Below are 25,949 nucleotides of genomic sequence, written 5' to 3' on the forward strand. Positions count from 1 at the left end.
GGGTGGAGGTCTCCAAGGGGTCAGGGTCCGCCTTCAAGGGGGGGAGGTCAACCCTGAGTCTGGGGGCGCGTGGTGGGCCGCGGGCTCCGTCCGGGTAGGGGTGGGGGGGCTCTGCCGTCCGGGGGTTCGGGGGGAGTAGCTGCCAGCTCAGGGTGCTGCCCGGGACGCGGGGGGGGGTCGGGTTCCCAGCCCCCGGCCCGCCGCGCCCCCACCCCTCCCGGGTCCCGCCCAGCGCCCGGCCCGCGTGCAGGCCCCGCCCCCCGCAGGCCCCGCCCCCCCGCTCGCCCATTCAGCGGCGGGTCAGGGGTGAGCGGGCGGCGCCGACGTCACAAGCTTCCAAGATGGCGCCGGGCGGGCGGCTGTGAGCGGCGCTCGGGGCGCGCGGGGCGGGGAGCCGAGCCGGGCCGGCGGCGGGCAGACGGGGCGGGCGCAGGCGGCGCGGACGGGCGCCGAGGACGAGAGGCCGCGGGCAGGGCCGGCCGGCCGGCGGACGGAGTGCCGCCGCCGACGCACACGAGGTGAGCCGCGGCCGGGGCGGTGAGTGTGTGAGGCGAGGCGAGGTGAGGTGGGGGGTGGTGGGGGGCGCGGCCCCGGGGAGAGGGGCGTGGGCGGGCGCGCGCGTGGAGGGGGCGGGGGCGCGCACGGTGGCGCGCGCGGTGGGGTGCTGCCGGGGCTGGGGGCGCTGCACGCGGGACCTCCCCCCACCCCACACCCCCTAGAAGGTCCGGCTCCGGTGGTGGGGGGTGGGGGTTTGCCCTGTTTGCCCCTCGGGGCCCGGCGGGGCGGGGAGCCCGGGCACAAAAGCCCCCGGGGCGGCGCGGGGCGGCGGCGCGGGGGCTCGGCGGGCGGGCGGGCGCCGGCCCTTTGTGCCCTCTCATTAGCAATCTAATCCCAGCCGCGTCGGGCGAGCCCCGCTGCCTGACAGGCGGGCGGGCGGGCGGGCTCCCATTATGCAAACGGGCCCCCGCGCCCGCAGCGTCCACCGTCCCCCGCCCCGCGGGCGAGGCCGGTCCGGACGGGGACAGACAGGGTCGGGGCCTGCTCCTGGTGGGCTCGCTGCCTTGTTCCGCCACCCCACCGATCTCTCTCCCGTAGGCAGCGGCGGGGCAGGAATAAGAGATGGACTCCGGGGAGGGGGCAGAGGGGCTCCCGCCCTCCCCTCCACCCCCAGCCTCCAGGCTTGTCACTTTGTGTTTTTTTTCCTCCGGGATAGTTCATCTTCATGCAGGCCTGGCTGGGCGATAGGGGGGAGAGTGTCTCTCCCTAGGGGTGGTGGGTGGCAGTGACTTGTGGAGCCAAGGGAAGGAGGCCAGATAATCTGCGAGCTGCGGGGCAGCCCCACCCAGATCGGCATGGGGAAGGGAGGCAGGGGACGGGAACTCCGTGCTCCCCCGGATGGGCTGGCACGTTTTTGAAGTTATTTACCCAGTGTCTTCCTCTCACCCCGTTTTTGGGCCCAGTGTGTGTCTTTTCTAACTGGGGTTGCCGGGCACATCTGGAAAGCCAGGATCTCTGCCCTCCCCCACCCTCTCCTCCACCAGCACCACCAGTGGGGGTGGGGGTACCCCTGGGAGCCACCCCTCTGACATATGTGGTAAGGGGGAGGGAAAGAACCCTTGCCCATGGAGGAATCCTGTGGCGGTGGATTGTTGACTGAGCTGAGGATTTCTGTGCCTCTTGGGCTGGGGGGGAGGGGAGGAGCTGGCAGGTAGTGGAGGGACCTCCTGAGCTTCTAGGCTGAACTCGGTGCTGTTCTCCGATGTGGGGGTGGGGGTGGGTGCCCAGATGGAGGGGTTGCAGCTGGGTCACTCAAACCCAGGACCTTTCTGGACCAAGCGTTTATTGCTTCCTGGCTCCTGCCTCTGCTTCGTCCCCTCCATTCCCATCTGCTAGCATCTGACCTCCCTGGGCCTCTCAGCAGATATTTTCAGGAGCACAGGCCATGTGGCCACTCTGTAGCCCTGGCCCAAGGAGAGTGTATACACGGAGCAGGGTAGCTGGAGTGGTCTGGGGGAAAAAAAAAAAGCAGATGGGCTGGCCTCAGGCCGGCCTCGAGAGACAAAGCTGCGTGGCGAGATTGCTGGGTTAGTGGGCTCTTAGCACTGAGGGGGTTGAGGTGGAAGGATGCTGCTACTTAGGAACTGACCCAAGCGAGTCCTTTGGCCCAGGGGCTGTTCTAAGGAGTAGGTCACCCTGCCTGCCAGGGGACCGTCCAGTCCTGGGCAGTCGAACTTCTTAGGAAAATCTCTGGGTCACTGGGGCAGCAGACTTGGAAGACTGCGGGGTGGGGCTGCCACCTGCCTTGGGTTCAGTGCTCTGAGGTTGGTCTACTCTCTTTCGGCTCCTGGTTTCCTCCCGGCAAGTTTGGGGGTGCCCTAGTCTCTCCCACCCAGATCCTCTGGCCGTGTGACTCGAGTGCTGGTGTGTGCCCAGATTTTCTCCCTGCCGTTTTTTCCCTGCCAGTTGTCAGGACTTGTAGATTAGTCATTCGGCTTTTACAAGTGATTCCTGAAAAGAAAAATCCCCCTCTGGTTGCTGGCTGCATACAGAGGAAAAAGCAGCCTGAGGGAGTCAGGCCTTTAATTAAAGCCAAACCAAAATGATTGCTCCAATTGCTGAAAGGAAGAGAGGCGGCACAGGTGGGGCAGGGGTGCTGCGTCCCATCCAGTCCCGTCCTGCCGAGGTACCTGCCTGGGGACAGGTAGGCACAGTCGCAGACTTGCTCCTGGTCTTGGCCCACAGCCCGGCCTTCTCCGCAAGCTGCGGCCCCGGATTAATCCTCACGTAGTGTTTTCTTTCCATAGATCAGATTTCTCATTTTGTTAATAAGCAGGGCTGATCACTTGAAGTCAGCTGTCGTGGACAGGGAGCCACAGGGTTTTGCATTATTGAGCTGGCAGGCCTGCTGCCTTCCTGGAGGCCTTTCATTGTCTGTCAGGGTCCGGTCTGGGGGTCGGGGCACTGGCCCAGGCCGGTGAAGTTGACCAGTGTCTGGTCATCAGCAGCTAGCCCAGCAGAAGGGCTGGCTGGGCAGTTCGGGAGCATCTGGAGGAATGAGGAAAGAATAAAGTTCCGTTTTCCCGGGGTGGGGGTGGGGGGCTCTGCCTTTCCTTGGCTGTTTGGCTTCCAGAAGTCAGCTCTTCCCCATGCCTGGCCTTGCCCATGGGGGCTGAGGGCCACTGTCCCGGGGACCTTATCACCTGGCTGAGAGGGGACTCCTCTTCCTGGGCCTGTCCTGCAAGCCAGAAAGACGGCTTTCACCATGGGGAGATGGTGACAAACCCTGTCCTTCCCCTCCTGCCTCCTTGAGGGGGGGGACTTCCAACTCTGTTGGGCAGTGAAGGGGGACTGGGAATTAAGACCCTGGCTCTGCCACTTACTGTCTGTGTAAGCTTGTCAGTGGTCGGCTCTGAGCCCTACAGTGTTTCCATTAAAATGGGAACAGAACTGAAGTTTACATGCAGGTACCGCTACCCTTGGGGAAGACAGGCACACAGACCATCCATTGTAAGAGCCTGATAAGGACTGGCTGCGGGGTGAGTGTAAGGCCCAGGAGCCCCATGCTGGGCAGGGCTGGCCGGAAGCTAGAGAAGAACTGGGCAGGGGCCCCTGGAACCCTGCTGCGTCCAGGCCAGGGGTGTTCTCTAATCTGGTGAAGTGACTGGATCTGGTTTTAGAAAGCTGGTTGCATGTGGAGGACGGCCATGGCGGGGACAGGGAACCTAAGAGAAGCTGGACTGGCATCCTGCCCCCACCCCACCATGTCTCAGGCACATACGTGGCTCTGACCATTTTCAACAAAAATTACTATGCACTGACTGCCTACTTTGGCTGTGGGTCGAGTAAAATGGGCCTCTCCTTGCCCTCTAGCCTTCAAGAACCTACCAGCTAGTGGTGTGCCTCCCAGGCCAGGGGAAAGACATGCTGGGCTTCCTGGCCTCCTCACCGAGCACACAAATGGAGCCTTGGTGGCCCTGTGTGGGGCTGGGGTCGAGTATAAGCAGGTGGTCAGCGCCTGTGGCTGCCGTAGTGTCTGGGGCCTGGGGGGTTTGCACACCCGCCAGGAAGGGCCTCTAGGTTACGTAGGGGCTTCCAGACAAGCTCATCCAGTTTTAGTCTGCTGGCACCAGCAGGGCTTGCTTCCTGTTGGGATGGGCCCTGCCCTAAGGGTTAGGGACCTGGACTAGGGGAGGGCTTGGGGGAGGGGCTGGCCCTTGGCTGAGGGTTCTTGTCTTGAGCCCTAGAGTGGCAAAGCAAGAAAAGTGGGTGGGGGCGGGGGCTGTGCCTGGGTTCCAGGAGAGCTTGATAAGGAAGGGGAAGGCCTGGAGCAGACTCCAGGCCAGCAGCCTTCCAGTGGGAAGAGACTGGACGGGACTGGACAGGAGCTGACGGGCTGCGTGTCTGCACAGAGAGGGCAGGTCCAGTGAGCCTCAGGCGGCTGCCAGGAGTGGAGAAGCCTTCCTTTCAACTCATGCCCAGGATGGTATTGTTCATTCGGGGAGAGGGGGCTCTCGGGGCTAGAGTGGGGTGCCTTGGTGGTCCTGCCACCCACAGAAGGGCCTGTGTCAGCCAGGTGTCTCTTGTGAGATCAGGGCGCATGGTGGGCACCTGTTTCTGTTGGAAGGTCATCTGCTTCCAGGAGCCTCGTGGGCTGTGGGAAGGGCACTGTCGTCTCCAGAAAGGCCTCCTGAACCTGTGCCACCCCGGGGAGGTGCAAGGGCCCTTAGGGGAAGGCAGGGACTGGGGTGCTTCTTGGTGGGGCACAGTTGTTTCCGAGATGGGAGTACTGGGCTGGCGGGTGGGAGCCCCTTGTGTTGCAGGAATCTGACCTGGTGCCTGCAGAGCAGCCCCTAGGCCCCCACCTGCCACCCTGCCCCATCTGGCTCATGCTCAGCCTGCTGCAGGCCCTTCGGGGGTGAGGGCCATGTCCCGTGGGTGTTTGTTGTTCTCCATCCTTACTGTACTTGGTGAATTCTTTTCCCACAGCCTAGTCTCTCACTAGGGCTCAGACAAGCACCCGGCCTGGGGCTCGTACTCTTCCCTGCTCCTCCTGCCTCTGTGATTACAGGAGGGGCCCTGGGCTGGGGTCGCTGGAGGGCTTGGCCCAGGTGCACAGCCAGCCTGCCTCGCTTCTTGGCTGGCCCTGATGTGGCCATCTCACGGCATCCTCCCTGACTCGCCATGGCCACAGCTGAGGTGACATCTGCTGGGGGCCTCTGGGACCCACGGCCCTTCTTTTCCTCTTTAGTCCAAGGTCCCAGGGGGGCCGAGCTTCAGGGGGGGCTGGACTGGCTCTGCCTCCTCTGCTGGCATGGGAGCCTTGTACTGAGAGGGACTGTTTGGGCCCCGAGTGTGGTGTCCAGGGCTGGTGTCCTGGTGGGAGGGGAGGGCTATGGTGTGGAAAGGGGAGAGCAGTCCTGACGTGGCTGTGGAAGGTGGGCTCGTGAGCGGACCCTGGTCGGTGGTCATGGGGAAGGGCTGTGTGTGAGGGATGCAGTCAGGGTGGACTCCCTCTGGACCAGCCTCTGCCTGCGCTCCAGGGGAGCTGGCCCCAGGGGTCGTGTCTGGTAGTGCATGGCTCCCACGTCCTGCTGCACAGATGCAGCGCTGCGAGAGTGATGGGTGTACTTTCTGGGCACTGAACCCTGCATGGGCCTCATGGGTACTCCTCACACCTGGTGATCGTCCTCGGAGCATACCTGTGTGGCCCTGATCATCTCATCCTCCCCCACCTTACAGGCGTCAGAGAGGTTAAGTTACTTGTCTAAAATCCCACGGCCCTGCCTCCTGGGGGTGGCTTGCATGTGAGGTGAGAGAGAGCAGGGACTTGTCTGGGGAAGGCGCTGAGCTTGCATGTTGGGGGGTGGGGCGACTTCCTTGGGGGTGTTTGGTTCCTAGATCTGTGGGGTAGCCCCTTGCAGGCTACGGCAGGTCCCCAGGTGCCCTGTTACCACAACAAGGGCCAGGCCAGCAGAGAGGAATTTTAGAGCCCCCTGCCCTCCAGGGGAGGCTGCCTGGTTGAGGGTTTGCGGTTCTGGGGGAGGGGACTGAGATGGCCAGGCAGGCAGAGTTCCCTTCCTTCCCTTCCTGACGTTTGCATAGTGGGCAAGGAGGCTGGATGGGCCCAGCAGGGCTGGGTGGCAGGGTCACCCCCTTGGCTGCAGGGGCGCCCGCAGTCCCCGGAGCTCCCTGGCTCAGCGCCCGCAGGTGCCTCTTACAAGGCAGTGGGCCCCAGGGTGGCGGGCGGGTGGGGCCCGGCTGCTCTGTTGCAGCCAGCCCTTGGGCTGTGCTAGGTGAGCCCCTGCTGCAGGCAGAGAAGAGGTTTCCAAAGTCCCGCATTCCACGCCTGTGTTGACGCTGATAAGGGCAGCCTGACTGGCTGGGGCGGGTTGGGGGGGGGGGACTTTGACTTCGTGCCCCCAGCAGACAGCACTCATGTCCGGCTCCCTGATAGCACCCTTCCCCCTCCCATCCCGCCCAGGCCCCTTGCTTGCACAGGGGGCTGGGGTGCCCCCTGCCCTTGGAGGTGCTGGTCCTGGCTGGTGGAGCACTGCTGGCCACATTGAGGTGGCACTTCTTTTATTTGCTTGCAATGTGTCACCCTCAGGTTTGGCAGGCGGCCCCTTGCCTGGAATTTCAGCATTTGAGGAACACCTGGGGTCTCATGGGCAGTGGACTCTGCATTGAGCCCGCGTTACCCTGTGCCAGCCCTTGCGTGTCCATGTGTCATTTCCCTCGCCCATGAGACAGACAGGTCGTTGGCAGTATTTGAGCTGATGGGAGCTGTTGGTCCTTTCAGGGGGTCCCCAGGCTCCCTTGTGTTGACAGTGGCCAGGGCGCAGCCTGACGCCTCACTCCCTGCTCCTGGGGCCTGAGGGAGCAGACTGCACTTCTTAGGCCCCACCGTGCGACCTCCCACGTCCCTGTGACCACACGCCGAGGTTGCAGGTCTGCCATATGGGCCCGACGAGCTGCATTTTTTTCATGGAATGTCATTTTCACTTGAAAGGAAGGAAAAGTGTGGCTATTCAGACATGGGGAATTTGGCTGGCGTTTTCTTGGAAATGACCAGAGTGAGCCTGCCACTGTAAGGAAAACAACCAGTGATATTTATGGCCCATGATAAATTCCAGCTTTCAAGTGAAAATGAGAGTTTTGGAAAACTTGGGTCTGGTATTGCAAACCTAACAGTGACCAACACCGAGAGGCTTTTCTGATGACATCTGTGGGGAGAGGAACTCAGCTTTTTTTTTTTTGTTCTGAAAATCCGCAGAAAGAACTCCAGCATCCCCTCTACCCCAGATACCCAGGTCACCAGTTTTAACATCTTGGCACATTTGCCTCATCGTTCTACCTAACCATCCATCTGTCTGTCCATCCATCTGTCTAACCAATCATCTGTCCATCTGTCTTCTAAGCCTTTGAGAGTGGGGTGTCTATGTCATGGTTCTTGAGCGCTTAATACTTACATGTACATTTCCTGAGAACAAGGATGTTCTGTTACCTAACTCAGTTATCAAGTTCAAGAAAATTAGCATTGACGTAGAGTTTATGATCTACAATCAGGTTTTTTCATATATCTCAGTGATGTCCTTCTGGGCCTTTTCGCCTCCGTTTTTTGTTCTAGTCCAGGGAAACACATGAATTTTTGTGTAATGAAAGGTGGCAACATTTGGAGAAGCCGTTTAACGCAGTGTACTAGTAGCTCCTGGGTGACGAGTCACTGCACACGAGGGGCCCTGCATGCAGGGTGGCCCAGGGAATTCTCGTGTAAGTACATGTGAAAAAAGTCCATGAATGCCGTCTCAGGTTCTTCATGCAGGCCACCTCCGTAACTACCCCGTGTCGGGTTTTGGTGTGGGATCAGTTGGAGAATAGCCACTGTTATCTGGAAAGATTGAGGGGTATCCCTCCTCTGCATGAGGCCAAATTTCTTCATAGGCTTCACCCAAAACCACATATCCCAACTGATTAAATACCAGCGCACATAGGGGGGTCCTGCTGCTCCTGTTAAGCCGGACGTTAAAGAGATTTGCAAAAAATAGAATGCAAAAGACACTTTTCTAATTTTTTTTCTTTAGGAATAGTTTGTTTCATAAAAGTGTTCATGTCAGTTTTTCTAATACATAATACAAGTCATCAAATAGTACACAGTTACATTTAATATGGTAACGCATGAGACACTTAAACAGAAGCTTTTTGGGAGTCCTTACCAGTTTTGTTTTGTTTGTTTTTTTTTCACTTTATTTTTTAGAGCCATTATAGTTTTACTAAAAACTCGCACGGTGTACAGAGTTCCCATATTCCTCCCTCCCACGCAGCTTTCCCTGTTAGCATTTTGCATCAGTCTAGTACACTTGTTACAGTGGAGCCCATATTACTGTAATTATACTGTTAACTAAAGTCTGTAGTTTACATTGGAGTTTTTTCTTTTTTAATTTGTATTGTGGTAACATGACCTAAAATTTTAGCCACTTGGAAGTGTGCAGCCTTGCCACTTTTTAAGACTGTAACAGTTGTGGAGCCTCTGCCCTGAGAGAAGGGCTGGGTCCAGGCCATCTCCCTTCCTCTGTCCCCTCCCTTCCTCCCCATCCTGCCTTATCTTGTCTGTGTTTTATTTTGCCCCTATCTCTCCTCCACATTTGTTCTTCCTGAGCTCACCTGCTTACTTCACAGGTACCTAGCGCCTACTGTGGGGGGGATGCAGGGCTTGGTACCTTGGGAGCTCCTGCAGCATGGGGCAGGGAGGGGACAGGGACACTGAGGCGAGGGGGTGGGAGGATACAGCCTGGCCGCAGCAGGCAGGGCAACTGAGGGGGGACGGGGCCTGCCCGACCCGAGGATGGACTTTAGCCCAGGCATTGGGGATCTGCAAGCTTTTAAGCAGGGGCGTGCCTCGATGTGACCTGTGTTTGAGAAAGATAACTCAATGCTGCTGGACTCTGGATCGAGGGGGCAGGGACTGGCAGGCATCCGGCCCGATGGTCACCGAGAGTAGTTTCACCCCTGCCCTCCCACCGGCCCCCGGGGCGCCTCCTGACCTTCCCTTGGCCAGCATTCCTGATGGTGCCGCAGACCGTGGGAACGCAGCCCACCTGCTTTCCTGGGTACTGGCTTCTGGGGCTTCCGGTTTTGGGGGACACAGAGGAAAATTTTCTGGGTGACCTCTGAGGAGTGAGACCTCCAGGGCCTGCGTTCGTGTGTGCTGCCACAATCACCCCAACCTGGTGGCCCTGCTTTGTCCCCTGGAGGACTGCCGAGTGGTGACCTCAAGGGGCTTGGGCGGTGGGCTTAATGCGGGCAAGGTCTGTGTGGGGTCCTTCCTCCCTCTCAAACTTCTGCCTAGAGCAGCCCAGCCTCCCCAGTGGACCTGGAGAGCATCACGCCAGAGTTGGTGAGCTGCAGGCACTCTCGCCCACATGCGGGTACATACCAACAAGGAGCGTTTGAAGTGAAACCGCTTGCCATCACCCCCCTTGCCCCTGCTCACCACCCCCAAAGGGCACTGGGGCTCTGCACGGCAGGGGTCCCCAGCCGCTGGGGAGAGGGGCTCTGCGCCTCCTTGTGCGTGCTCTCAGGCCCCTGCACTGACGGCTGTGCTGCCCTGCCCCTGGAGAAGTCCAACCTGATGTCGCCCACCTCTCACCCCTTCTCCTGGCAGCAGGTGTCTGGGTGGTTTGCAGGTTTTGTTTTTTTGCTGCCTCCTAAGCAGCCCAGTTTTCAGCGCTGGCCTGTACCTCTCTGGGCAGAGAAGTGCCTGCTTAGTTTGCTCTCTGTCTCTAAATCCATCTTGCTGTGTTCCCCAGTCCTTCCAGCCCTGCGCAGTCTCAGTTTTTAAAACAGTCAGCCTTGTAGATTTAATATTTTCAGAGCCTGGATGGTTTCCTCTGTTGTCCCCTGCCTCCTTGGCCTCTCCTTTGGCTGGTCCTTCTAGGCAACTGCGGTTCTCACCTGTGTTGTAAAGTGCCTTCCCTGGAGGCCTCTCAGGCACAGGAGCAGTCATTTTGCTGGAGCCATGGGTCTGAGTCTTTTAATTTTGGCAGCTCTTTAAATTTTGTCTTTAAAAATGCATTTTAAGCGACCGAAAGGGGGAAGAGAGAAATGAGACAAAATAAAGTATCAATGGCTGAGAGATTCCAAACTGAGAGTGGACAGGTTATCCTGGAGGTTATTCGTACACATTAAATAGATATCACCTTTTTAGTTAAGGTGTAACAGAGAGGCTGGAGGGAACTGCCTGAAAATGTAGAGCTGTGTCCCAGTAGCCATGGTTCTTAAAGATGATTGTGTAATGATATAGCTTTCACAGTGTGACTGTGATTGTGAAAACCTTGTGTCTGATGCTTCTTTTATCTACCTTATGGACAGATGAGTAAAGCAAATGGATTAAAAATAAAAAATAGGGGGAACAAGTGTTAAAATAAATTTAGTAGATTGAAATGCTAGTGATCAATGAAAGGAAGGGGTAAGGGTGTGTGGTATGTATGAATTTTTTTCTGTTTTCTTTTTCTTTTTCTAAATTGATGCAGATGTTCTAAGAAATGATCATGATGATGAATATACAACTATGTGATGAAAAAAGAATGTTCATATTGTATGTTGATTGGTTTTGTTAATAAAAATTTTAAAACAAAAAAAATACCTTTTAAGGATGGGCCACAGTTATTATTTATAAATAAATAAATATTGATAAATAAAATTGCCTTTTAACCAGCTTGATGGCTTTTTGAGGTGCTGAAAATGACAGTGGTGATGGTAGCACAATATTGTGGTTGTAATTCATACCACTGAATTGTATATGTCAGAGTAGTTAAGATGGGAAATTTTGAGTCAGATACATGTTATTGTAATGAAAAGTAAAAGTGGATTAAGTGAAACAATATAGGAGAAAGTGCTTTTTAAAGTGCAAAGGAATTATTTGAGACAGTTTTCAGTTGATTGGAAGTTGATCTCTTTTTTTTTTTTAATTTTTGTGCAGTTACCTTTTATATGGTAGTAGGGCAACACAGCACAACCCTTTCCAGCGTTTCAGTGCTCATTCCCTCTTGCACTGAGTACTGAAAGGACAGTTGCAGAGCTGGTCTTCTGCCTTCTCATTTCCTTGGTGATCCCATTTGTATATGCTTCTGTTATTTCTGTCCCTAATTGGTCTCAGGTTTGAGCTAAAATTTATCTCTAGGAAAACGCAAATGCATGACAGAACAAAACCAAATTCCAGTGGGTGCCCAAGGTGTCTGCACTTGATTTGGAGCAAAATAATTGGGTCACTCTGTGGCTTTAGCTCCAGGAGCCATTTGTTCGGGGCACGAGGTGAGGATTGGGGTGGGGAATACCGTCGGTTATTCTCCCAGTGCCACACGGGAGCCTTTGGCCACCTCCTTCCCCCCACGTCTTCCTGTGACCCACACCTCTTGAGGGCCATTTTCTACCCGGCTGTCTTCCCTTCAGTTCTCTGACACTGGGGACTGCTTGGGGCCCTTGCTGGGAATTGAGTTTTCTGCCCCCTGCTGAGCTTGCCTTTCCAGATTTGAATTGCCCCTCCTCTTTTCAGGGAAAGAGAGCATTAGAAAGAGAATATTGGTTTGTTTTTTTTGTTTTGTTTTGTTTTGTTAAATCTTTAGCAGACATTAATCTGCTCCTACTAATATTTTAAAGTAGCCTTTAGTTTTCCTCTGGGTTCCTGGCTGGCACCCGGTCCTTTCTGCGATGTTCGTCTTCTGAAACTGAACAGGCCATCCTAGGTTTCTCCACTCTCCCACCTCCCCGGTCAGCGTTCATTTCTCTTGTTGGGGTTGTGATTAATCAGGTGGGGGTGAGCAGGCAGGTACTGCCTAGACCAGGTCTGCTTGCTAGTCGGGACGTCGTCCCACCCCTGCCTCCCCTGCCAAAGGCCTCTGTGGCATTTCAAAGCACAGCAGCCGTAAGACGCGGGCATGCTCGTCGGTGCAGCTCCAGAATTCTTCCAGGCGAGCTGACCTGGGTGACTGGCATCCAGAGGTCCCCTGCCTTAGGGCCCTGCCCCACACCGCTAGTTACCGTCGATTCACGCTGCCTGTTTTGAACTCTTAAATTTGGAATCGTGTACCTGGAATGTGACGCAGACTTTTGTGTCCTGCTTTCTTTACTCACAGAGATTCCTCTCTGTTGCGTGTAGCCAAACTGTTTGAAATTGACAACATCAACTGTTATAGACCTATTTAAAAAGACAGTTTCATGTGGTCTAACTAAATGTTCTGTCCTTCTCTCTGCTGTATAATGGTCCCTTGTGTGAGTCGCCAGCCCTTGTGGCTGTCCCTGGTTCTGGGGATGGACGTAGGTAGGCATTGTTGCCAGTTTGGGGCCCTTATGACCAGGGCTGCTGTGAACATGCTTTCCTTGTTTTTTGAGGGGGGCGTAAGTGAATTTCTGTTGGTGTAATCCATTTGCTTAGCTATGGGGTTTGTTTGTTTTCCATTGTAGAAGAAAAACTGCCAAAGGGTTCTCCCAGGTGTACTAGAATTCTAGTGGCCCCCTTCCTTGCCAGCATTTGGATTGCCTGTCTTCTTCCTGATGGGTTTTTGAAGTTTCTCTTCTTTCTGAAACAGTCCTGAGCTTATTTGAAAATAGGACCTTTCTCCTTCCTTCCTGGAGATGTTCTCTCAGTGTCTGTGCTTGGCAAAAATAATACCCCATCCTTGCTGTCTGGCATCCAGTTTTGTGTTTAGTTTTTTTTTCTAATTCCCCTTTAGCATTCCATCTTAGTTTATCCCAGCCAGGAGTATTGTGTCATGTCCAGGGCCAGAGCAGGGCTTCTTTAATGCCAGCCTGCCTTAAAGTCTTCACAGCCCAAGGCAGAAGCACTGGGGAGGGCTTGGGTTTGTCAGCTGCCCCTTCTTGGGAAGGATTCCTTTGTAATGAGAGTGGGCACTTCCTGCTTTGGATCAGTGAAATGTGTCCTTGTGTGAAGAGATAATGATGGAAAATAACTTTTTAAAAACTCTCTTAGAATTCGTAGTTGACAGAAGAAATTAACCACTAGGGTTGGTTTTGAGCCAAATCAGAGAAGTTGCGCTCTTTGAGGCTCTGACTCAGCTAGGAGGGCTGCCACCCACTTTCGGGGCTCGCTTTTCTGTCTGAAGGGGCCCCAGGCAGGTGAGTGACCAGGCGGTCCCTTCTAGCTGGGCACTCAGGATCCTCTGTCCCCTTTTAGCTCCTCGTGGGCGGACTTTCCCCCTTACCTGCTAGGCCATGACTTCTCATCCTCGCAGAATGCCAACTCTGCCAGCCCGCTATGCCCCGGTTTTCCACCGGGCTCGTAGTCAAACCCCTCCCTTGGCACTATCCCCATGCCTAGCTGCCCGCGGTCACCACAGCTGCCAAGGCCACCTGATGCTCCAGCTCAACCGTGTTATTCCTCAGCCTTGGGCTTTGCTGACCTGGGAGACATGCTTCCTTTCTGGGCCTTGACCTTACACTTCCCAGAAGCTGATAACCCCTGAGCGCCTGCATTTTTAACAAGACCTGGTAATGCTGCAGCTGCTGGTCCTTGGACCCGCCGTTGGAATGCTTTAGGGACCCGGGGCACTGGGACCTTTCTGCTGCTTGGATTGATGTGTTTCTCCCTAATGGCATCCTGCACCCATGCTCTGTCCTGCAGGCCTTCCCTCTCTGGGCCCCCGCCCTCCTGCTCTCTTTCTCCCCAGGAGGCTTTACCACAGCTCAGGCCACGCCTAGGGGCGGTCAGTGTGGGTGTGGGTGGGTAGCATTGTTTCCTGAGAGTCCCACCTGCGTCTCCCAGTAGCATGCCCTGTTTCAGCCCTTCCCAGACCTCTTGGTGAGATGGGACAAGGCTTGGGCCCTCCTGGCTGGACCAGTGGTACTGGTGCCAACAGTGGAGCCAGCTGTGGTTCCCCAGGCCATCTGGGCATACGTGTACCTGTTGGCTTCAGAGCTGGCAGCAGTGGGACAGGGACAGGCCTGGGACTGGAGGAGGCAAGCATGGTTTGGGGGCCAAGGGACCTAGCCAGTGTACAGAGCATCCTGCCAGCCTCCAGGGATAGTGCTCCCCTCCTGTCCTCAACCGTGTACAGGCCAAGTGAAGTTTTGATGGCTTATTCACAGGGCTCCCTGTGGGAGCGTTTCCCCTGCCTCTGCCATCCCCGTCAGACCTGCCAGGGGTGGGGGCTCACCCAAGGGCCCCCTCAGCTCCCCAGAGGATTGTCAGGAAGCAGGCGTGACTGGGGCACCCTGGCCCAAGGCTAGGCCTGCCTGGGACCCCGGCACCCTGGCGTGTTATTTTGTAGAAGCGGCGAGAGGGCGGGCCAGGCCCTGGCAGCCGTGGAGCTGCTGCTTTCCAGGAGGATGGTCTGGGAGCAGAGCCAGGACTTGCTGGCCAGCATCCAGTCTGGGGCTGGGTTACAGGGTTGGGCTGGCCTGGGAGCGAGCCCCACCCGTGCCAGCCCCTGCCCTCAGGGACCATGCAGAGAGGTCATGGAGGGCATGGTTGTTCTTGCAGCAGAGACAGGTGCAGCCGGCGCCCAGGGTGGGCTTTTCTAGCTTCTGGAACCTTCTTGGTGTCCTTTGCGGGAGATGCTAGGCAGACCCTCGGCCCTGACACCGAGCTCAGGAGAAGCCAGCCTGGGATTCTAGGTCCTGAGGCCGTGTGGGGCTTGGGGTGCAGACACATCTCCCTGCCAGCATGCCCACCCTGCGCCAGGCACCACGCTGCCTGCTACTCTCTGGGGAGCGCTATCTGCGGGGGGCAGAGGTGTACTTTTCCCCTCACAGCCCCACAGCCAGGCATGGGCCCGGCACTCTGCTACCTGGTGCTCTTGTGATCTTGAGCAGGGCGCTTCGGCCCTGAGCCTTCCTTTTCTTACCTGATGCTGGAGGTGGAGGTGACTCTCCTGGGCCTGTGGGGAAGAGCTGTCGGCCCTAAGCTCTCCACTGCCCCAGGCTCACGACCATGGTCACACAGGCAGGCAGGATAGGATGGCATCGCTGCCGCAGGGCACCGGCCCCTCGGGGCTGAAGCAGAGAGGTTCCTCTCCTTTGCGAGGTTGGAATCTGGGGTGGGGTGTGCCCTGGCTCTCCCAGCCTGCGCATGGCTGCCCGGGACCCTCCGTGCTGCCCTGACTTCCCCTTGCAGTTGGGCAAGGCTGTGCTTGCACGCGGCCCCCACTTGCAGCCAGCCCACCTGTCGGGCCAGGCCTGGGACGGCAGATGAACTCAGGCTGGGTTGGAGGCCACAGGCAGCCTGAGATGGGGGTCGAGGGCTGAAGCGCTGGCATGGAGCTTGGTGGCCGGGCCCCTGCCCAGCCCTGTGCCTGGCCTGCCACGCTTGCCCTCCCAGCTGGCATGGGGCTCTGCCTCGGCCCTCCCTCTGCCCCTTCCCTCCCAGCTGTCCTGGCGCCAGCTGGAGGAGTCCTATTTCAGTCTGCCTCTCCCAGCAAGGAGTCCCCCTGCCGTGCACTGGTGAGGGTGAAGGCAGGGCCCCTGTGGACAGGGGGCTAGGCTGGGCATTGCACCTCCTGCCACCCAGTGTTGCTGCCTGGCCCTCTGTGGGGCATCCCACGTGGGGCACCGAGGCCTGGGTACCTGGGAGGCCAGGTGAGAAGCTCTAGGATGTCTGGACAAGGAGGCCTGGGCCGCCTCCCTGTCCTCGCTCCTCTCCTGACCACACGTGCACCAGGTCCGGGACAAGTTTCAGTCGAGGTGCCCATAGTCGACTCTAGGAGGGGCCCCCTGCCCCCTAAGGTCAGTTATTGAGTAGAGGGGCACTGTTGGGGGACACCAGGCCCAGGGGATGCGGTTCGTGAGTCAGGACTGAACCCCCAGGTCCTCCCCTCTTCCTGGCACCCCTGGAGGGCAGGGGTAGGGGCCGGTGTGGATGTGCTCATCTCCCTGAGGGGCGGGGGGCAGGAGTGCCTGGGCTTCCTGGAGGCTGAGGCTCACAAGGAGGGTGTCTGACCAAGGCGGGTTGGCACCCCAAGAATCACGTTCAGGTGTGCTCTGCACCGCCATAGGCTCTGCCTGGGTGCTGGCAGCTGAAGTACGCTTTCCTGCGCTTTGCAGGTGGCAGGGAGAGAGGCCTTCCGGTGCTGCCCACCCCGCCCACCCTTGCAGCCCCCTTGGACCCAGAGGTCTGAGTATGTGGTGGGGGGTGGAGGGTGTGTGGCCGCCATACCTGCAGGCGGGAGGCAAAAGGTGCTGCTTCCTGAGTCCATGGCAGCCTGGCCTGCCTGCCCTACACAGGGCTGTGGTTGGTGCCTGTGGGGTGGGGTACAGGCGTGGACCTGAAGGTCCTCCTGGGATCTGGCTGCCTGATGGGGACACCCCAGGTCGCCCAGCTGGGGAGGGGCCAGCAGGGGTAGTGGCTGCACCAGGTGCCCCCCAGCCGGGAAGCAGGTGCCCTGTGTGTACCCATCCTGCCTCAGGGAAGGCACCTGCCAGGCCTCTGCTCTCTGTGCTCCGTCTGCGCAGCAGTTTTCTCCCTTGTGCGTTAGCACAGTGCCACGTCTTAGGTGTACCCTGCTCAGTTTCGACCAGCGCCTCACCTTGAGCCCACCTGGAGACCTGGCACCCTGTCCTCCGCCCAGAGGTCCCTGTGGCCCTCCCAGGCGCTGCCCCCTGTGGCTGTGGAGTTTCCTACCGCGTCCTTTGTTCTGACCGTGGAGCCACTCTTACCTGGCGGCTCCTGTCCTACACGGTGTTGGCGAGTCCCGAGCTGTCCTGGCAGTTGTCTCACTGCTTTTCCTTTTTTAGGATTATAAATCTTATCCACACTTATTTTAGAATTCAGATGTGACTGAAACAAACATACAGAAACTCTCCTTTTCCTGTCACCCAGTTCCCGTGTGGTGGGGTGTGACCCTCTACTGTGTTCCTGGCATGGCGGAGGGAGGGCAGGGAGGAGCCACAGCGGGGCCTGGACCAGGTGGGTGCCTGGCCAGGGCCCCTCTGGGAGAGCCAGGGAGGGCACAAGGGAACTAGGAGCTGGTCCTAGTGGGTGGGCTGGAGCACAGACCTGGAGGTGAGCCCTGGCTCTACGTCAGGAAACTTGTTCCTCCATGTCTGCCCTTGCTCCTCTGCCCTTTCTTATGGGGGCCTGGCCACCAGCTCCCAGGAAGAAGCTGGGGCCACAGGCGGTTTCTGCCCTGCCCTTCCCGTCCCCACCCCAGTCCCCTAGCCTCAGCCTTAGGGGTCTAGACCTGCTGAGTCCTGGTATGCTGGTGGGGGAGGTGGTGACCCTTGGGGTTGGGAGACTCTGCCTGGGCTGCCAGGTGCCAACTGGCATGCTGCTTCAGTTGGCTGTCAGCCCCTGGCAGGGCTGGGCACTACCCTATACCCACTGGGCATCCAACTGCTGATTTGAGCCGGCCCCAGTGCGGCACCCATGTGCGGCTAGCCGCTGGGGGCAGAGGTCGTGACTGCCATCAGTCAGTTTGGGTCATGAGTGGAGTGTGGCCCCCTCGTGTAGGGTCAGGGCACATGGAGCTTGCAGGCCCAGCAGCAGTCCAAACCCTGCCTGGGAATTGGGCGGGCAGCAGGGGCATCCGGAGGCCCCTCTGCCCTGCGTCGCAGTGGGAGGTCAGCCTGAGGAACGACACTCGCGTGTGACAGCCTGGGGATGCCTGCAGATCCTGTCTCCAGCCCTCCCCGCCTGGGCCTGTACTCCCACGAGCTGGCTCGTTGCCACTGGGGTCTGGTCCAAACTGAGGGGGAGGGCACTCTACCCAGGAGGGTCCTGCGGGTCCTGATGGGTAGCCCTGACTGCTGCCCAGGCCCCTGGTTTGGCAGCTCCCCTGGGCCCCCCAGGTGTGTACCTCTCCTGGGCCCCTGTGGCCATCTGCCTGTGCACACTGGCAGGAGTCTGGGGAGCTGCCCTCTGGCTGTGGTGGGCTCCTTGCCACCCCCTGCCCTGTCCGGGTCACCCCTCGCTGTGGGCTGAAGCTGAGGCCTCCCAGCCGGGGTCTGCTCACATTCCTGGGGGCCTGCTGCATCCCCTGGCCTGGGGACGGGGGGGGGGGGGGCAGGCAGGGTGATCCAGGCCTGTGGGGGCTGAGGGGGCCTGGGGCCTGCGGAGCCCCTCCTGTGGAGCCCAAAGCGGGGGGCTGGGGGGCTTCATGTGTTGGCCACTGCAGGCAGGTGTGCTGCGCCCATGGGGTCAGCGGAGCTGGGCCCTGTGGGCAGGGAGGGGCCTGGGGGCCAGGAGTGGTTGGGATGGGTTCTTATAAAAGCCTCTGCACTGGTAATTGGGTGTGGACCTTTTTGATGTAATGTGACCGGCCTGGGAAGGGCCTTGCCTGGTCCCCTGCCCGGTCCCCTGCCACCAGGTCCTCCACCCACCAGGGGCTGAGGGTCTGCCATCTGCTCCTCAGGACCCACTCTGAGGCCCAGGGGCTGGGGGGTGGGGGGTGCTCGGGTGGTGGCTGTTATGGGGGTGGGGCCACTGCGTGACCGCATCCTCTTTTCCCCCCAGGTGACCAAGCATTGATGCTCCCCCAGGGAGGCCGCGTGCTCCAGGAGGCCATCGCCGCTTGCTGCTGCGCACATGGTTTCTGGGCCCCTGGCACTCCGGTAGGCTGGGAGGGGAGGAAGTGGCTGTTAAGGCCCCGGGGCTTCCTACACCTACTGCCCCTAGGCCCTCAGCCTGCAGCCCTGGCCTGTGGTCCCCAGAACGGTGGCTGCTGTGGGCCTCAAGGTGGAGTTTCCCGCCCTCTGTCCGTCGCTGGTCAGGCGTCCTGGGCACTGGGGGTGCTGCATCTGCGAGCACCTGGGGCTGGGGGCTGGGGCACCTTCTGGGGAAGCCCTGCTGGGGCGGGTGGGCAAGAAGGAGGGTGAGGTCCCCAAGGCTCCAGCCTCCAAGGACAGTCTTGTGCTGTCTGACCTGGCTGGGAGGCACTTACTGCGTCCTGCTGGCAGAGCTTTGCATGTTCGCTTGGGGGATGGGTCCTGGGTCCTGGGGAGCCCTATGTGTCTTTGGGGAGCATGTGGTTGTTTGGGTTTCAGCAAGGAGGCGCGGGTGGAGGAGAGATTTGTGCTGTGAGGTAGGGGCAGGCAGGAGGGTGCTAGGGGCAGGAGACACTGGGTGCCTGGAGGGTCCAAGACACTCGGCTCACTACCAAGATGGGCCCTTGAACTGAGGGTCCGAAGGTGTCCTCATCCTCACGTGGCACAGAGATGTCTGGTTCCTCTGCTGCTTGGTGACTTAAAGTTGTGAGGAAGTAGCCCCTGCCCGACAGCTCCTGACTCCCCTGGCTGGGTGGGGCAGCAGGCGGTCCCTGGGCACAGGCCTGCCATCCCTAGCCTGGGCCAGGGCCTTCTCGGGGGCCCGGAGGTGGAGTGGGGTGGGCGGTGAGAGAGTGGATCTGTGGGGCTGTGGCCCTTGCTGGGCCTGGGCTTGAGCATGGGGACAGTTCTGCACACCACCTTTGGTGCCCCCAGCTGCCGCTTTGCCTCTTGCCCTGGAGGGGCACTTCCTCCCCCAGGACCCTTCCTGTGCCCATCAGGCATGGCCTGGCCAGGCTCTCCCACTGTGAGGGCCCTGGTCCTTGGCGGAGGGCTGCCCACCCGGCAGGAGGTGCTGCTCGGAGCGGGTGGGCTGTGCTCAGGGCCATCCTACTCCAGGGCCTGTGAGCTCCAGGCTGCCCCAGTTTCCTGTGGAGCCAGCGCTGTTGGTATTTATTACTCAGTGACATCAGTTAGCGCCGTGTCAGCCCTGCTGCACAGGCCAACTGTCTTACCTTTCCCAGACCTTTCCTAGAAAGGTCCCAGGGCTTGGGCACCTGCCCTCCCCAGGCTACTCCTGGGGGTCGGAGTGATGTGCCCCATTCCCAAGGACAGGGACCATGGGGGGGCAGTGGTTGGAGCCCCGGAGGCAGGGACATGCCTTTAGGCAAGCCCCGAGGGCCGGGAGCAGACTGGCCTGCACAGTGCTTTTTTAAAGGAGGAATAGTCATTGAACACTGGGTGGTGTCCCCTGAAAATCTGAATTTCTGGCCTAACCTGCCCTGCCTCCCCATGTCTCCCAGCACCTAAAGGCCCTGCTAAGCACAGCCTGCCAGCTCCTGGGGTCAGCGCCTTTGAGGCCCCTGGTCCCGCCCCTGCCCTGAGCCTTCCGGTGCCCTGATCTTGGTGCCTGCTCTCCACCTGCAGGTGGCACGCCTGGGGAGGGCGCGGGGACACAGGCGCTGCCATGGAGCTGCCCAGCCACTCGAAGCAGCTGCTGCTGCAGCTGAACCAGCAGAGGACGAAGGGCTTCCTGTGTGACGTCATCATCATGGTGGACAACTCCATCTTCCGGGCCCACAAGAACGTCCTGGCTGCCAGCAGCATCTACTTCAAGTCCCTTGTCCTGCATGACAACCTCATCAACCTGGACACGGACATGGTCAGCTCCTCCGTCTTCCAGCAGATCCTGGACTTCATCTACACGGGCAGGCTGCTGCCCAGCGACCAGCCGGCCGAGCCCAACTTCAGCACCCTACTCACCGCCGCTAGCTACCTCCAGCTGCCCGAGCTGGCAGCCCTCTGCCGCCGCAAGCTCAAGCGTGCAGGCAAGCCCTTCGGGCCCGGGCGGGTGGGGGCCGTGGGCATGGGGCGGCCAGCCCGCAGCCAGCGCCTGACCACTGCCTCCGTCATCCAGGCTCGGTACCCGGGCCTCGTGGATGGGCGCAAGGGGGCCCACCCTGCCTCGGAGCTGCCCCCATCCAAAGGCTCTGATGACGAGCTGTTCCTCGGTGGCGCCAAAGCTGAGGCGGCGCTGGGCCGGGCAGGCGGGGAGCCGGGCCTGGGTGGCTGCGGTGGCTCCAGCAGCACCAATGGGAGCAGTGGGGGCTGTGAGCAGGAGCTGGGCCTGGACCTGTCCAAGAAGAGCCCACCCCTGCCGCCCGCCACCCCCGGCCCCCACCTTGCCCCTGACGACCCGGCCCAGCTGAGCGATAGCCAGCACGGCTCACCCCCTGCAGCCCCTGTCCCGCCTGTCGCCAACAGTGCCTCTTATGCCGAGCTGGGGGGTGCCCCCGATGAGCCCATGGACCTGGAGGGGAACGAGGACAACCCCCTGGGTCTGCTGGAGGGGCCTGGCGGGCAGCCCCGCAAGAGCCTCCGGCACTCGGCCCGCCGGAAGGACTGGAGCAAGGAGTCCCTGGCCTGCGCCCCCTTCGAGCGGAAAGAAGCAGGACCCCCGGGCCCCTCGGGGGAGGAGGGCGATGGGCTCGGCGACAGGGTTCCCAACGGCATCCTGGGGGGGGGTGGCGGGGGGGCTGGGCCCTACAGGGAGCCCTCGTACCCCTGCAAGGAGGAAGATGGCGAGAACGGCAAGGATGGGAGCGAGGACAGCGGGCAGAGTGGCAGCGAAGGGGGCAGCGGCCCGGCGGGCGCTCCCTACGTGTACAGGCAGGAGGGCTACGAGCCGGTGCCCTACGGCGACAACCTGTACGTGTGCATCCCCTGCGCCAAGGGCTTTCCCAGCTCCGAGCAGCTCAACGCGCACGTGGAGACGCACACGGAGGAGGAGCTGTTCCTCAAGGAGGAGGGCGCCTACGAGACGGGCAGTGGGGGTGCCGAGGAGGAGGCCGAGGACCTGTCGGCGCCCAGCGCGGCCTACGCGGCCGAGCCGCGGCCCTTCAAGTGCTCCGTCTGCGAGAAGACCTACAAGGACCCGGCCACGCTGCGCCAGCACGAGAAGACGCACTGGCTGACGCGGCCTTTCCCCTGCAACATCTGCGGCAAGATGTTCACGCAACGCGGCACCATGACACGCCACATGCGCAGCCACCTGGGCCTGAAGCCCTTCGCCTGCGACGAGTGCGGCATGCGCTTCACGCGCCAGTACCGCCTCACCGAGCACATGCGTGTGCACTCGGGCGAGAAGCCCTACGAGTGCCAGCTCTGTGGGGGCAAGTTCACGCAGCAGCGCAATCTCATCAGCCACCTGCGCATGCACACCTCCCCTTCCTAGAAGCCAAAGACCGCCCGCCCGGCGCAGCCCTGCACCCAAGCTTTAACCCCCAGTCTATACCAAGGAAGTCGGGCGGGGGCGCAGAGCCGGGGCCCACTCCCCCCCTCCTCCGTCCTGCTGGGCCGCCCGCGGGCTCCACGGGTCGTTGGGGAGTAGGTTCTTCTCACCGTGGCCCGGCAGGGAGATGGGCCCGGGGGTCCGTGTCTGAGTGCGTGCAGCGTGCCTGTGTCTGTGCGGCCCTCCCTCGTGGCGCCCGGGCGGCGCTGGCGCTGGGACAGTCAGGGTGAGCCCCACCGCCTACCTCTCAACCACTAAAGAGCCCCCTGGGGCCACATCCTGTTGTTCCTACTGAGCTGTGTCTTTCTCCTTTTGAGTTTTTGTTTTTTTGAACCAAAACAAACAGTAGTCGATTTTTTCCTGGGGCTGAGCGTGGGTCTACAGACTGAATGTAATGGGCAGCGGACCCCCCACTCTGTCCCCAGCCCCAGCCCAACCCTGTGCCTGGGGGAGCCCACCTCTCCAGCCCCCGGAAGCCCTCTGCCCAAAAGCTTCTCCAGCCCGAGGCCCCGCCAAGGCTGCTTCGGGAGAGAGTGTGCTCCCTGTAGTTTCCCAGGAATATTCTTTGTTTAGAGGTACTTGTTTTTTATTACGAGGAAACCAGTGTCAACGTTCCTGCGAATGTTTGACCTGGAAGGTCTGGGTGGTAGGGAGGGCACGGGGAGGAGGGCTGGACGCTGAGTCTGTCGGTACTCTGTTTTCTACTTTCTCTGTGTATGTGTGCGTGTGGTGTGCATGGCGAGTGTGGACAGATGTTTCACTTTCCTTCCCTCCTCCCTGAACAAGGTGGAGAAACTTCTGACCTTTTGCTACCTCATGAATCCATGAGAGCAGTCCGGAAGTGACGGGCAGCCAAGGCCAGGGCACTTCCGTCCTCCCCACTGGGTGCTGGGAAGGCGCCCCGGCCAGGGCCGGCTGCACCTCCAGGGTGGGGGCCTGCGGCCGTGCTGATCAGGCGTTTACCTCTGTTTCCCCGTGAACCCTGGCATGCCCACTTCAGGGGCGTCCCCTTTGTGTCCTGGGTGAGCGGGGGCCCTGTCCTCACCCCCCGCAGGCTCTGCTGTGGATTGGGCAGTGGGCCATAGAGAGGGGAAGCTGCGGCAGGAGGGTGCAGGCCAGAGCAGGTTGGGGGGGATGTACACCCCATCCTGTCCCTGTCCTGCCCCTGTCCTGCCCACACGCCCGGGGCTCCGACCAAAGCGATGGGTTTGTGGGACAAGGGCTGCTACACGCTTCTGGTGGGAGGCTGAACTCACCCCCCGCCCTTCCCCTGGGGCTGGCCTGGCCACAGTCAGACGCCTCCCCGTGGCCTCCATGGGCCCAGTGCCAGGGGCTCTGTCTTCTTACAGCTTCATGCTTTCCTTTCTTTCTAATCTTTCTCTTTTAAGTTCAGACCAAAAATCTCTGGAGTCACCCCCCTAGCCCTTCACCCCTCAAGGAGCCTCCAGCTGAAGTTGGAGCCTGCCTTCAGGGACTACAGTGCTGACTGCTGTGTTTGGGGGGGAGGGAGTGCGGCCCCCATGTGGGCTCCTGGCTGAGCCCTGGGTGTGGGACCCCAGCCCACTCCTGCCTTGCTAGGGTGGGCCACAGAGGACAGGATCCCGAGTTTCGGGTTCCGGGGAAGCGGGCTGCGGGTTTGGGTGGTGACAGTGGGCAGAGCCCCGGCCCCAGCCCCTCCATCCCTGTCCCTTCCCCACCCCTGCGCGCCATCAGCACTTAAGCCACACGACGCAAAGTCTGTACCATCCCGCGGGCAAAGCGGGGGCGCACCCTGGGGTCATGTGTCCTGAGGGATGCGTGCTCTTGGTGGCCCCGGCTGCCACCCCCGTGGGAAACTTGTGCAAGTAGGTGACCCTTTTGCAGAACTTCAGGGACCGGGAGCCAGGCCCCGTCACTTGGGCGTTCAGGCGACATAGTACTGTACCCGCCTTAGTATTGTATCGAGCCTTTTCTGTATTTTAATGAGAAAGCAAAACACTAGTTTCATATTTAAGATTTGCAGGGTTTGGGGGCGGGCGGGATTGACCACACTTGGTTTTGTTTCCCTCTTCCTTTGCCGTCATGTTGCGTGTGTGTGAGTGAGTGTGTGTGTGCAGTTGTGTCCGAGCCTCACGAGGAAGCCAGGCCATGGGCGGCCTGCAGTTCTCTGCGTTACTTACTTGATTCCTGAATGTCTCGGAGAAACAGGAAACAGAGAAGATAGCAGGTGACATAGGAAAGAAGATAAAAAATGAAACAGAAAGAAGACAGCTCATACCCAAATTCACAAAACCTATTTTTTAAACCAAAGCACATTTTGGATGACCATGGAACCTCAGTGGGCTCAGAAGAGAGATTCTAATATATTTATCTCATTGTTTACATAAACTTTTACAGTTTCAGACCTCAGCAGCTGTAAGGCCAGGCCCAGTGGCGCCTCACTTTCTGCAGGGGCCTGTCGGAGTGGGCCCTCCTAGCTCGGGAGCAGATGGGGGTTGGGGTCTGTGAGCGGGGGCTGCCCCTGCCCACCCGCCGAGCCTCCCTCCCAGCCCCCAGGCCTCGCCAGCCCCAGACGGCACCAAAGAGCACGGTCCTGTGCTGACCGGGCCTTGGGGGCCAGCTGCTGCCCAGGGGCCGGCATTGGCCTGGGGCCCCGGACTGGGGGGGCGAGCCCCTCCTGGTCTCTGCCCGCGCACCTCGGGGTGCCGGACATGAGGGGCCCCTCAAGCCAAAAGGCCAGGACCCCACGCAGCCCTGCCACTCCAGGCCGGGCCTTACCAGACAGACGGTGCAAACACTCTCAACAGTGTTGTTTCGTATCCTTGTTTGTGCGGTGATGAATGTATTTATTTCTCAGACTTGGGGCAGGCGGCGGGCTCCGGGCCCTGCCCCCTGTGACCCCGGCAGGCCGAGCCCCAGCATGGGCTCCCCCAGGACTGCAAAAAAGGAAAAGAAGAACGGACGGACCTTTACGCAAACAAGCCTCATAGCCATACACTTCAGCCTGTGAAATGAACAATCTGGACGAGGCCTGCTTTCGTGGCCTCACTCAGCCGTGTGTGCGTGCGCCTGTGTGTGTGTGTGTGTGCGTGCGTGTGTGTGTGCGCGTGGGTGCGTTGGCGTGTGTTTCCCACTAGCCCACCACTGGGGGGACCTGGGCTGTTCCCTCTCCCCCCATCAGTATTCACTGGACCTCAGGCCCTGCAGGAGTGCGATCTGGGCCGGTTGGGCTGCTGGGCCCCCTGCCCTCCCCACTCCCATCCTACTGGGGGCAAGGCCTGGGCAGCCGGGAGGGCGGGTTCCGGGGGGGACCCAGGCTGGGGCCAAAGGGGCAGAGGCGTGGGGGTCTCTGTCCTGCAGCCGGGCCTTAGCGGAGCCTGTGGATCTCATGCCCGGAGGGGTGGGTGGGGCCAACCAGACCTTGGTCTGACATTCCAGATTGGGGGGGGGCGTGTGAGCTGTGAGGAGGGAGGCTGCCCAGGACCCCCTCCCAGGACCCCCCAGCTTCAGTCACCCCACTTGATTTTCTACCATGTGCCCCTCCCCCACCTCACCTTGCTATTTATTGCTGTAATTTATTGACCTCAGAAATGCTGCATAACAGACCTCATTTGGGGCAGGGAGGGTCCCCAGGGCTCCACCCTCCACTTGGTGGGGCCGTGGGCCCAGGTGCTGAGGGGAGCCTCCCTGTACCCCCGCCGTCACTTGCTCTCTCCGTGCCCCCTGGGGGGCCGGGCTGAGCGCTGACCCACTTGCAAATACCTCGAGGGGGAGGGGCGGGAAGGGGAGGGGGGAGGGTAGAATACTGTGTGAGACTGGAACTGGGGAGGGGCCATGTCCTGCTTTCTGTCCTCCTAGAGGGGGGCGGGCGCCCAGGGTCGCACTCCTGTACTGGCCACCGCTGCGTCACCATCCATTTGAGTTTGTTCCCCTCGAGAGTTTGAGTCAATTCAGGTCAAAGCTGCACGGC

The 25,949-nt window shown here is 59.8% G+C and overlaps 1 protein-coding gene across 1 annotated transcript; it reads left to right on the forward strand.

Annotated features, from left to right (window-relative positions):
* The first annotated feature begins 453 nt into the window (after positions 1 to 453).
* HIC2 (HIC ZBTB transcriptional repressor 2) lies at positions 454 to 25,745 on the forward strand. The gene is made up of 3 exons (XM_077160277.1): positions 454 to 518; positions 18,461 to 18,558; positions 20,137 to 25,745. Exons 2-3 carry the CDS (start codon positions 18,533 to 18,535, stop codon positions 21,941 to 21,943), a joined length of 1,833 nt encoding a protein of 610 aa, XP_077016392.1. The 5' UTR covers positions 454 to 518; positions 18,461 to 18,532; the 3' UTR covers positions 21,944 to 25,745.
* The last annotated feature ends 204 nt before the right edge of the window (positions 25,746 to 25,949 follow it).

The sequence above is a fragment of the Tamandua tetradactyla genome, chromosome 5 (assembly GCF_023851605.1).
Source record: "Tamandua tetradactyla isolate mTamTet1 chromosome 5, mTamTet1.pri, whole genome shotgun sequence".
Lineage (NCBI taxonomy): Eukaryota > Metazoa > Chordata > Mammalia > Pilosa > Myrmecophagidae > Tamandua > Tamandua tetradactyla.

Excerpts from the sequence above, each read along its gene's own strand:
- HIC2 (XM_077160277.1), top strand. The coding sequence starts at position 18,533 with ATGGTTTCTGGGCCCCTGGCACTCCG. Across the intron at positions 18,559-20,136 it reads TCTGGGCCCCTGGCACTCCG|GTGGCACGCCTGGGGAGGGC; the intron begins GTAGGCTGGGAG and ends CTCCACCTGCAG.